Genomic DNA, 12913 nt, shown 5'->3' with positions numbered 1-12913 from the left:
CGCGTCTGCAGCACTGCGCCAAACATTAATGATAAGAGACCAAGCGCATGCGCATATCACTGAGGTCCTACAGTTATGTTGGCTTCATAAATTGTTCGTATGACTCTATCCATTGTATATGATCTAAGGTTGAACAATATGGCAACACAATTGTGGTGGCTACTGATAAGCTGCTCGTTTCCAGTCCGTGGTTCATGTCATCAATATTTATCACGGACTAAGATATATTATATCTTAGTCCGTGATATTTATTCAGGCACTATCTAATGCAGTGTTTCTCAAACTGTGGTACGGGTACCCCTTGGGGGTACTCCAAATTTTTTAAGGGGTACAAGTCTGGCCATCAAACCTTTAAATTAAAATATACTCTGTTCAAAATGAGATCGGACCTCGGCGGCGACCAGTTTTCGTCGGGCGGCGGTCAGACATATGGTCAGACGCCATCCCCACTACGGCGACGCGTTGGGCACTGCCACGGAACAAAGCCACACCCATGCGCACAACTTGGCCGCCGAGGGGTCCGATCTCATTTTGGACAGAGTATAGAGAAAAAAAATTCTAAAATCCAAGGTAACATTTGTAAATTTTAAATTAAAACGATACCGTATGGCGTATCTAACCGTTTCATTCATCATTGATTGAGTAAACGTGGCTATTGTCATACCAAGTTGAGTATAGGAGACAGTAGAACATATAATAAATTATAAAAGCGCGACGTTAAGTGCTAGGTGTCATGCGCGTGGCGCGTCTACGTTCGGATATAAAATAATGCATCGTTATCGCGAACGTGTCGTTATTGTTGGAGAGGAACAAAAAGAACTGTCTAGCATTGCTGTCAAATTTCTTGTTGGATTTTCCACCACTTATTTATGTGAAAGAAGTTTTTCAAGTTTAACTTATGTTAAATGTAAATATAGAAATAAGTTAAATGCTGAAGATGATTTAAGATTGTATTTAATTAAATTAGAACCCAATATTGATAAACTGTGCCAACAGAACCAAGCTCACCCATCTCACTAATTTCTTTGAAAATAAACGCTTAAAGTTTTTAAAATTTTTTATATATTGGTATTTAATAACTTAATCTTAATGAAATAATAACGTATGTAAGTCATTAAATTGTTTTATATATATTTTAGTTTAGTTTTTATAACGTTAAAAGTAAGCACGATAGTCAAAATCGAATTTCATATTTCCAAACATCATAAAAATAATCATCAAAAAAGTATTTTTTATGGTTTTCTATTAAGGAAACCATGTTTTTTAAAAATCTAATGTTTTATATAGTTTATTCGGTATATAACTTTCCAAATAAAAAATTTGAGATAAAATAATTTTATATGAAATAATAAACTTTAAAAAGAAAAAGGTGGGTAAGTGGATGTCACTCTGCTATACGGTAGGTTACAAGTGGGTCACTGTATAATGGTTAGTATTAAATTTGAATTCAATGATATAATATCACTATATAAGAAAAACGATTCTGAGCGGAGACGGTATGTCAGTCTATAGATATTAGACATACATATTTAGGTATACTTATCTATAGTATTATTAATAATTTTCAAATTAATCATATCATAATATCCATTAGGTAACGCGTTATACATCAACAACAAACCGTGGTACTAACATAGATATATAATAGTATACTTTAGAAGTTTCAAGTACCTACCCACGAATAATATTATACAATCACAACAAAATAACTAAAATAGTTATCCTAGGTTTTTAATATGTAATTTCGTCCAAATTCGAACTTAAAATGACTATAAAAATAAACTGTGCTTATGTATTTCTTAGAATTTTTGGTAACAGAATTAAATATTTACGTGGAATCTTGTTTTAAATTTTCAATCCTTAGATATAAAAGTATATTATAATAGTATGTTATAATTTTTTAACTACAAAATAATTATTCAATTTTAAATTTGATAAATTTTGTCAAAATTTCAACTTCAAATGCTTATAAAAAATAATTGTGCCTATGTATTTTTAATATTTTTCAACTGCTATAGTAACAATATATCAGGAGCCTTGCATAAAATTTTCACGCATTTTTACCAAACAAATAAAATTTTATTGATATTTATAGAAAAAAAAATTTAAAAAATTGAAAAATGACAATGTCCGTAAGCAGCTCAAAAAGAGTCAAGTTATTTTCAAATTTTTATCGTGTATAGAAAATTCTAATATAAACATTAAGTGAAATTTTCAAGTATTTACAGTATTTACAATTACAATAAAATAAGAAAATCGTTACGTAAGAAATCGAGTGAATATCAAATGTTGTAAAAATATGAATTTCAAACGCTCATAAAAATTTAATTTGAGTTTCTTATAGACATTTTTTTTTTTGATAAAGGTAGATTATCCTGTAAGGAATCTTGTATTACATTTTAAAATCTTAGTTCTAAAAAGAAAAATGTTTACGAATTATTAACTCAAAATAATTTGCAAATTTTCGTGATTTTTATATATTTTGTCAATTTTTGAACTTTAAATGCTAATAAAAAAAAACTGTGACTAAGGATTTTTAATATTTTTCAAATCTCATTGTAATAATATATAATAGGAGCCTTGTATTAAAATTTCAAGTATTTTTTCTCAACAAATAATGTTTTATTGCCATTCATAGAAATAAAAACTAATTAAATCGGAAACTGAAATTGCCCGTAAACAGCTCAAAATAAATCAAAATATTTTGAAAATTTTATCATGTATAGAAAATAGAAATATAAACAATCAGTGAAAATTTCATGTATCTACAGTCATTCGTTTTAAAGTTACACCAAAAACCAAAATCAATTTTCTCGAAAACAGATTTTGCGTAAAAATTCCCGTTTTTCCTTAATTTATCTTTTGTTTTTCACGGCGCTTTTGAAAACTATTGGAAAAATTTTACTTTTGACCCCCCAAAGTACCAACTAGATTCACTTTTCTATCAGAAAAGGTACTGTTGAAGAAAATCCAAGCACTTTTACTGTCCTAAAAGGTGATGACAGACACAAAAAAAAAAAAAACACACATCATTGTAAAATCAATACATTCATTGTTCCACTCAGAATCTAAAATTCTGCTACTTCAATTTTTGTAGAAGTTAAAATCAAAAAATCAAAAATGTGGGACAGTCGATTTCAAGTAAACTTGACGACAAATTCAAATCTGTTTTCAGAAATCTTATCACTTCAATAGATCAATTGGAATATTTGGCAAAAAAAAAGTTTAAAATACTATGTCGCGCGTGTGTTGGACAAAAACAGAAAATCACGGTATCGACTATCGAATCCCATGTTACGAATTATGAAAAACGAGTAGGTAGGTATATTTATATTATATTCACGTTGGGTTGCTAGTTGTTACCCCCACTACAGTAGCTGCTGCACTCTTTGTATGGCAACCGGCAAAATAACATTTTTCAGAGAACTACTTTGTAAACAAAACCACGATTAAAGATGTTTGATATGTGTTATCAAATTTGTGGTATGATGTAAAAAATTTACAATTTTAAAATACTCATAACTCGCGTTATAATTAAAATATACTAAAAAGCATATGAAGTTACCTAGATAATAATCTTATCTTTAGATTTTATAAGAGGTATATTCACTCTAATTTTTAAATTAACGGAGCTACACGTGTTTTGCTGACCGTAAAATTTGCCATGTTACGCACTTGTAAGACGGTGACAACACATGCGGGTATCACGTTATAGAGGTGATTATCATAGATAATATAATCTTATATGATCTAAGGTGATTATACTGTAGATTGATAAAAGATTCAAAATGTGAAGCCAAATGACACCACCGGCAGCGCTGAAACCATTGTGTCCCCAGTGTGAGGAACCTTTTGGTGGCCTTCCCCCGACCCCCGCCAGAATGTCGTTACCAGACCGATTCTTGTGGCTTGTTATGCGAGTTACCACTTACCATGGTTTCTTATCATAAGGCCACAGCCTATCTACCAGTGACCAGTGACGTGTTCTTCCTTTTCGGAAAGTGTTTTTAGTTTCTATCTTTTTTTTTAATAAATTAATATTAAATTGCTAAGCTAAATACTTTACAAAATTTTAAAGTTAATGAACAAGTAATGAAAATCAGCTCATTGACGTGTCGTTAAGGTAAATTAAAATGTAATATAAAATATACTACAGTTTTACTATGTTTACATTTTATCAAACATTTCTTAAAAATTAACTCGCGATTATTAGATTTTAAATTTGTAGGGCATCTTTTTGGTGTTAATTAATATTAATAAGTGTCTGTAGTACCTGTTTGAATTTCATACTGCATTTAAATTGTCTTTAATATTATATGAATATGATTTTCTCTTAGTTAATTTATTTTGATAGTTTAAAAATCAATTAAAATTATTTTGATAATAAATTATCCTGTTCTTATTAACATGTTTCTGCTGAACTTAATTTATATTTATTTATAATATTAAATAATATAATATAAAAGTATTATAAACGATTTGCTGTTCATAAGTCATTTCAGACATTTTTATATGAGAGATGAGCTTATGTTAAAAGTAAATAATACTGACTGCTCTATTATTAAAAATTCAAATTAATAATTTAGTATGAATACAGTGAGTTCCGATTTGTTAGAATAATAAAAGAAACAACTAATTAAAATCACAATTTATTTTCATACAAACTGATAATAAAATTAAAATTATTTGTACCAATAACCTATAATTAAGTTATTTAATATTTTTATTTTAAATCTAAGCCTACATAATTTATAGTGTAAATATATATAGATAATAAACTACCACGGTTTTTTCGTATACCTTATACTAAATTAAATAATATGAAGATTAACGCGTCAAACTTAACATTTTTTTATTAACCCTTTCACTGCTTCAGACATACCATTACGTCCCTGTATCTTATTTTATTTTCATTTGCCTGTAACTGTATAAGTTTTGGAAACCTTTGCTCGCATTACCTTATTAGATCATATAGATCTCAAAATAAAAATTAAAAAAATTAAAGTTTATTGTAGTATACACGGGTTGCAGTGGATGAATAGTATAGCAGTGAAAGGGTTAAATAAAAGTTGGTATCATCAATTATTATTTTATAAGAGCTAAAAAGTGATTCCAACGATAATAGAGCTCTGCTATTGGCATTTGCATAAATTCTTAACATTAATATATTAATATATTTGTTCTAATTTTAGTAAACATGTCAACGTACGAAGAATTTATTGAGCAAAATGAAGAGCGTGACGGTGTTCGCTTGTCGTGGAATGTTTGGCCAGCTAGTAGATTAGAAGCAACTCGTCTTGTTGTACCAGTAGGTTGTCTTTACCAGCCATTGAAAGAAAGACCGGGTCAGTATAGAATTTATTATAAAATTGATCAATTTATTTCTAACATTTTATTTATTCAAGAATAGATTTACCTCCAATACAGTATGATCCTGTACTATGTACACGTAATACTTGTCGAGCAATTTTGAATCCTTTGTGTCAAGTGGATTATAGAGGAAAAATGTGGATATGTAATTTTTGTTTTCAATGTAATTCTGTAAGTATTACTACTATTGTCTCAGTTATTATTTAAATTTATAATAATTACATATTTACATTTATTTAGTTTCCCCCTCAATATGGAGCAATTTCAGATCAACACCAACCAGCTGAACTTATTCCAGCATTTTCTACCATTGAATACTCAATAACGGTAATGTTTTAAATATTTGTTGTTGAGTGATAGGTACAAATTAAGATTTATAATATTTTTTATTCAATTTTATACTTGATTTAGAGAGCTAAAACCATGCCACCTATATTTTTATTTGTTGTGGATACTTGTATGGATGATGAAGAACTTGGCGCTCTTAAAGACTCCTTACAAATGTCTCTTAGTTTATTACCACCAAATGCTCTTGTTGGATTAATCACATTTGGAAACGTTGTTCAGGTATGAAATATAGTATTTAACTGTAAAATGTATTTAATGAATCTACTGTATGTGTCTATAAACAATTAATATTTACATACCTATTTAGGTCCACGAATTGGGTTGTGAAGGTATTTCTAAGTCATACGTGTTTAGAGGTACTAAAGACTTACCACCAAAACAAATTCAAGATATATTAGGAATTGGAAAATATGCTGCTCCAGCTGCACAAGCTGGTGTACCCCAACAGCAAGCACAACAACAACAAGTTAATGTACCAGCAAACAGGTATTTCCTAAGTAAAATTATTATTTTTATTTGTTCTGATGTAAATATTTTTATAGATTTATACAACCGGTTCAAAATTGTGATGTGAGTATGTCAGACTTATTAAATGAGCTTTTAAAAGATCCATGGCCTGTTCCACAAGGAATGAGACCATTAAGGAGCACAGGAATGGCGTTATCAATTGCTGTTAGCTTATTGGAGGTAATCACTAATTACTTCAATTATATTACAATATTTTGAAATATATATAGTAATTTTTACAGTCTACATACCCACAAACTGGTGCACGTGTAATGTTGTTTGTTGGTGGAGCATGTTCCCAAGGGCCAGGTCACGTAGTTAATGAAAAGTTATCTGATACAATTCGTTCACACGACCAAATAATGAAAGATAATGCTCCATATATGAAAAAAGCAACTAAGCATTACGATACCTTGGCAGTTCGTGCTGCAACCAATGGACATACAATTGATATCTATGCGTGTGCTTTAGATCAAACTGGTTTGATGGAAATGAAGCAATGTTGTAATACTACTGGGTTTGTTATTTTCATGAAAATTTCAATTAAGATTTCTATTTCTATTTTAATTTTAATTTTAGTGGCCATATGGTAATGGGTGATTCATTCAATTCATCTTTATTCAAGCAAACGTTCCAAAGAGTATTGGCGCGAGATCATGAAAACAATTTAAAAATGGCATTTAATGCTACTGTGGAAGTAAAAACATCTAGAGAATTGAAAAGTAAAGTGTCTTTGTATACTGTGACCCTATTATAATTCAATGACATCAATTATTTTAATGATTATTTTTATTTAGTTATGGGTGCAATAGGTCCATGTGTATCATTAAGTATCAAAAACCCATGTGTATCTGACTGTGACTTAGGTTTGGGTGGTACATGTCAATGGAAAATGTGTAGCTTGATGCCTAACACAACATGTGCATTTTTCTTCGAAATTGTCAATCAAGTAAATAATCGTTAAACCATTTTGAAGACACAAATATACAATTTATATATTTATCGGTATTCTTCTTTTTAGCATGGATCACCTATACCTCAGGGAGGACGTGGTTGCATTCAGTTTATTACTCAGTACCAACATTCCAGTGGCTATAAACGAATAAGAGTCACCACGTTAGCTAGGAAGTATGTATTTGTTTGTATACAAAACTAATTTAATTTTATACTAATACTTATGAGTTTTGTTTTTTAGTTGGGCAGACCCTGTGCAAAATATGATGCATGTTAGTGCAGCATTTGATCAAGAGGCATCTGCAGTTCTAATGGCTCGTATGGTAGTGAACCGTGCTGAAACTGAAGATAGTCCAGATGTTATGCGGTGGGCTGATCGTACGCTTATACGCTTGGTAATAAATATTTACACGTTTATTTCTTATATGATATGAACAAAAATTAACTTTTATTGTTGTTAATTTGAATAGTGTCAGAAATTTGGTGACTACCAAAAAGATGATCCAAATAGTTTCCGATTGCCAGAAAACTTCAGTTTATATCCACAGTTCATGTATCATTTAAGAAGGTCTCAATTTCTACAAGTTTTTAACAATAGTCCTGATGAAACATCATATTATAGGTGAATTTTAATTTTAAAGAAACATTTAAAAAACTATCCATAAATAATAATTATATGTTTCTGTTTTAGACACATGTTGATGCGTGAAGATGTTACACAGAGCTTAATCATGATACAACCAATTCTGTATAGCTATAGTTTTAATGGTAGGCCAGAACCTGTACTTTTGGATACCAGCAGTATTCAACCCGACAAAATATTATTGATGGACACATTTTTCCATATTTTGATATTCCACGGAGAAGTGAGTTAATATATATATTTTTTTTATTAAAAAATACACATTTTACTTATTTAGTTTTTTACAGTCCTTATAATAAAATAATATTTGAATAAGATAATAATTTATAATTTAGACTATTGCTCAATGGAGAGCTATGGATTATCAAAATAGGCCAGAGTATAGTAACTTCAAACAGTTGCTTCAAGCTCCTGTTGATGATGCTCAAGAAATCCTCAAAACTCGATTCCCAATGCCTCGGTATATTGACACAGAACAAGGTGGTAGTCAGGTAAATTATTTGAACAATTTTAGTGTCACAAACATATTGTTACTGATAATTATAATTAACTGATAATAACATTTTTATTTTCAGGCAAGATTTTTACTATGCAAAGTTAATCCATCTCAAACACATAATAATATGTATGCTTATGGAGGTGTAAGTATTGAATTAGTTTTTATAATTGTATATTATAGATGTGAAGTCAATTTTTAATTTCAGGATGGTGGAGCACCAGTTTTGACAGATGATGTAAGCTTGCAACTGTTTATGGAACATTTGAAAAAGCTAGCTGTCTCATCCAATGCATAGAAAGTATTCTTTATTCAATGTACTGTTATTTTTATTATTATTATTTATTTATTCGATAATTGAAAATTAGATCATTTTTCAAAATGTTTTATACTCATACATAATTGTTTGTGTCAAAAACAGTTGTTTTTCTCTGTTGGATAAATACATCAAAGACAAATTTGTAAATTATAAAAATTATATATTATATTAAAATATTATATTATATTCAAAATTTTTTTGCATAAATCTACTCTATTAGTAATAAAAGAATAAAAATTATTAAAATATTGGTCTTTGGATTGAAATATTAAGTTCTCTCTAATTATTAAAATTAATGCTGTGTACCTAGAACAATTAAAAAAATTAAAAGAACATAATAATATGAGCGGAATGATCTGTTGATAATAGGCATGTTTGATTAGTTTAAAAATCTAATTGACATTTTATGTTCAATATCAGACTTTTCAAATGTTTTACTAAATTCATCAAATGAAATTAAACCATCTTCATCTACGTCTGCCTCAGAAATTGTCTTATCCGCTATTATAGACAACTGTTCTTCACTAAAAAAAATATTACAATTATAGAATCTGAAAAAAAAACATACAAATCATTAAAATGTTTACCTTATGTTGGCACCAACCATCATATGTAAAATAACCAAAAGTTCATCCTTTGATATCATTCCATCATTATCAACATCATACATATCAAAAGCAACTAAAATTATATTAATGATATATTAATACAAATTTTGCTCTATGAGGCGTGAGTTTATCGCTAATAATTAATGATTACATTTTACTTTCTCCATTCTATTGTTTTGTTTGTTTGGTTTATTCGGTCGAATTGGTCTAAATTTAGACAGCCCTCTCATGAATTGTAAGAAATTAATACGATCACAATTATTCCCAAAGTCTGCGTGGAATAAATCAACGATTCTTTCACCTAAAGGATTTATTGCCAACTCTGGAATACGCAGTAAATCTTCCCTACTGAGCGTACCCAAATCGCCTCTATCCAAACTGGTAAACCTACTGTAAAGACGTTCTATTTGATTTGCAGTGACTGTAAGATAATTGTATTAAAATTAGTTTCATGGTATGGATCAAATTGTTAATCTGAATCGTAGATTTTCAGCTCGACATAATACAAAAAGTATTAGAACAAAAAAATGTATTTAAAAACTAATAGTAATAATATTAGTCATAAATTATAATGCAAATAAAACTTTTTTTCACTAACAATTAACATCTAAAAAGAGTTGATAATTTTATTGTCAATGTGTCATGGTGTAATCAACAAATTTTTCAATTATCACTTATAAAATAAAAACTAGTTTGTCAATGTCATCAAAGCTAGCTTTCTATTTTTACTTAATATTAATAGAAATAAATGTAAATGATCTTAAAAAAAATACTAGGTTAATTCATTGAAACTTTAATTGTTTTCTGCGTAGATCTAGAAATACTTAAAATTTAAAAAGATCATGCATAGTTAAGTCAGTAAAATCATAATAACATTTGGCAACTTAATACTTACATCCAGTTTCATTTCTAATTTGAGCAATTTCTTCTTTTCGCAAAAGCAACGATGATCGGTTACCCATTTTCAAAATAATATCAACGTTCAAAATAAAAAAAAAAAATTGTAAATTATTGAGTAAATAAAATTTCTGTGGAACTCATATCCTTGACCTTAAAATAACACCGAGCGTAATGTAAAACATACTTCAAAACCATTACAATCAAATGCATATAATATATAATTTCATGCTACTAGTTGCAGTTTGGTACTTTGATCTTAACGCTAAACTACAACTCTATTATGTTTCATTTTATCATAATTATCTATCCCATAATTATCACATTTAGCATGTATTTCATGGGTTTGGTAAATAATAAATTCTATATTATCTATGGTTACTATTAGTCCTTCGTAGTTATAAACACGAACTACTACATATAGTTCGTGGTTACAAACATGAAGATCCGTGATAAGCAGATCAAAAGGTATACGGTAGAATAGGCGCTCATATTAATTATTGATATATTTATTAGATCACAGTTAATATTATATTAACCATGAGCTAGGTCACAGAATACGTGAAGTTTATATACAATTTAAATACGTAGAATACGTGATCTAAACATAGAAGTAAATTGTATGTTCTCTGATCTAAGCCCAAAGGGTTACAAGCCTGATCCTCGTTTATCTATATTTTTATCAAAACTAAAGAACCGCATAATAAATCAGTGATAATCTGATAAGAATGATTTCCAATTTCAGTATAATTAGTTAATATTTTATAAATTATTCACACTTTACTTTATTAATATTATTAATGTAAAATAGCTTGCTCATTAAGATGACTGATGATAATACAATTGATGTTAAAAATAACTTTAATCATCTGATTATTGAAGAAAAGAACAAACACACTGTGTATTGCACAAAATGCCCATCCAAGATTTTGTCATCTACAATGGGAAAGCATTTAAGAATCGAAGTAATTTGTCATGTAAATTTACTTTTTAGTAAATTTTCTAATAATTATTTTTATTTTGTAGTTCAATCTTCCACACATGTCTCAAAAAAAAAAATTGTGAGGCTGTTGAATGCGAACTATTGGCGGATTACTGGATGGTTCCAGATATGTATATGTTTGATAATATTGGATTTTCAAAGACTGTTGAATCTGGCATTAAATATCTTATATGTGCTGACTGTGAAATTGGACCAATTGGATGGTATGACGATAACACTAAGCAATCTTATGTAGCACTGTCAAGAGTGAAACACACTGAAGATTCGTGATATTTGATCAAATTGTAAATACTTGAAACATTCTAATTTTATTATAATATTTATAGATTAAAAGTAAAAAACTTAAAAATGTATTTTTTAAATTAATTATATTATTTATAATACCAACATTTTTATTATTTATTTATTAAACAGTATTCATGTGATTTATTCTAACTTAAAGGTGGTACAATTTTTTGTGTTTGCAGTGATTATTGACTAACATTCTAAGAGTCAATTTGTAAGAAATTAAAATTGCACACACAACATAATTCACAAATAACAGTGGTCATCAGCATGTTATTATAATGTGATTTTAGATAAAAATATCATTTCATACACACTACACTTATACTCTGTTCCAAATAAGAACAGGCTTCCGCGACCGAGTTGTGCATATGGGCGTGGTTTTGTTTCCGTGGCAGTGCCTGTAGCTCTGCCGTAGTGGGACGGCGTCTGATCGTCGTGGAACAAAAACTGATCGCCACCAAAGCCTGTTCTTATTTAGAATAGAGTATAGTATCCAATAATACTTGATGGTTACCTATAATTTGGATTTAAATAAATTGTAATAAGTGGTTGACCATTCTAGCACATAATACATTTAATATTGAAATAAGAAATTATGAATTTTATAAATTGGATATAGAACTAGATCATTGGCACAACTAGGGGATGCAAAAGTTACTTTGTCTCCAATTGTTTTTTAGGTTAACATCCAATTATTATTTATTTTTTTTTTAGATTCTGAGTGGAACGATGAATGTATTGATTTTACGATGATGTGTTTTTTTATTTTATTTTTTTTGTGTCTGTGTACACGATAAGTAGTCGAAATAATGCTACGATTTTCAACTTCAGTATCTTGTTCGATCAGAAAGTCAATATCGTTGGTGCATTGGCGAGGTCAAAATTTAAATTTCCCAGTAGTTTTCAAAAGCGCCCGGAAAAACAAAAGAAAAATTAAGGAAAAACGGGAATTTTTACGCAAAATCGATTTTTCACAAAATTTAATTTGGTTTTTGGTGTAACTTTAAAAAAAATGACCGTAGATACATGAAATTTTGACTGAATGTAATCTTAACATTTTCTATACACCATAACATTTTCAAAATATTTTGATTTATTTTGAGCTCTTTACGGACATTTTCATTTTCCATTTTTTTTTAGTTTTTTTTCTAAAAATATCAATAAAATTTTATTTATTGGATAAAAAAGCTTGAAAATTTAATAGAAGGCTCCTAGTATATTGTTTCAAAGGCAGATGAAAAATATTAAAAATCGTTAGTCACAGTTTTTTTTATAAGCATTTAAGGTTCAAAAAATAACAAAATATGGAAAATTTGCAAATTATTTCGAGTTAGAAATTCATAAAAATTTTTCTTTTTAAATCTAAGATATGAAAATGTAATACAAGATTCCTTATAAGATTATCTACCTTTATCAAACAAAAAATATCTATAAGAAAGTCAAATTAAATTTTTATGATCGTTTGAAATTCAAATTTTTA

General features: G+C 28.6%; 3 protein-coding genes across 4 annotated transcripts; 2 read left to right on the top strand and 1 right to left on the bottom strand.

Moving 5' to 3' along the window:
• The first annotated feature begins 3971 nt into the window (after positions 1-3971).
• LOC100167157 (protein transport protein Sec23A) lies at positions 3972-8885 on the top strand. Of its 2 annotated transcripts, none has more exons than XM_001943372.5 (17): positions 3972-4123; positions 5193-5345; positions 5411-5541; positions 5611-5697; positions 5782-5937; positions 6026-6204; positions 6261-6405; positions 6468-6742; positions 6805-6947; positions 7023-7174; positions 7247-7353; positions 7421-7574; positions 7650-7801; positions 7871-8045; positions 8158-8313; positions 8398-8463; positions 8527-8885. In XM_001943372.5, exons 2-17 carry the CDS (start codon positions 5198-5200, stop codon positions 8614-8616), a joined length of 2316 nt encoding a protein of 771 aa, XP_001943407.1. In that variant the 5' UTR covers positions 3972-4123; positions 5193-5197; the 3' UTR covers positions 8617-8885. The 2 variants fall into 2 exon arrangements, with proteins under 2 accessions (XP_001943407.1, XP_008185132.1); XM_008186910.3 differs by having other exon boundaries at positions 3976-4135.
• LOC100165125 (calcineurin B homologous protein 1) lies at positions 8777-10416 on the bottom strand. The gene is given in 4 exon segments (NM_001293326.1): positions 8777-9161; positions 9225-9318; positions 9397-9666; positions 10141-10416. Coding segments are annotated over 4 exon segments (576 nt in total). The 5' UTR covers positions 10208-10416; the 3' UTR covers positions 8777-9016.
• Positions 10417-10863: 447 nt separating this feature from the next.
• On the top strand, positions 10864-11498 carry LOC100169200 (guanine nucleotide exchange factor MSS4 homolog). The gene is given in 3 exon segments (XM_001943202.4): positions 10864-11107; positions 11169-11194; positions 11196-11498. Coding segments are annotated over 3 exon segments (387 nt in total). The 5' UTR covers positions 10864-10966; the 3' UTR covers positions 11416-11498.
• The last annotated feature ends 1415 nt before the right edge of the window (positions 11499-12913 follow it).

The sequence above is a fragment of the Acyrthosiphon pisum genome, chromosome A1, assembly GCF_005508785.2.
Source record: "Acyrthosiphon pisum isolate AL4f chromosome A1, pea_aphid_22Mar2018_4r6ur, whole genome shotgun sequence".
In the NCBI taxonomy this organism is placed as follows: Eukaryota; Metazoa; Arthropoda; class Insecta; order Hemiptera; family Aphididae; genus Acyrthosiphon; species Acyrthosiphon pisum.
The sequence above is the reverse complement of the archived record's forward strand: the minus strand, read 5'-3'. Positions and strand labels throughout refer to the sequence as shown.

Coding starts and splice junctions, on each gene's coding strand:
- LOC100167157 (XM_001943372.5), top strand. CDS start 5,198: ATGTCAACGTACGAAGAATTTATTGAGCAAAATGAAGAGCGTGACGGT. Junction 5,938..6,025: donor CATTTGGAAACGTTGTTCAG/GTATGAAATATA, acceptor ATACCTATTTAG/GTCCACGAATTGGGTTGTGA. Junction 8,464..8,526: donor ATATGTATGCTTATGGAGGT/GTAAGTATTGAA, acceptor TTTTAATTTCAG/GATGGTGGAGCACCAGTTTT.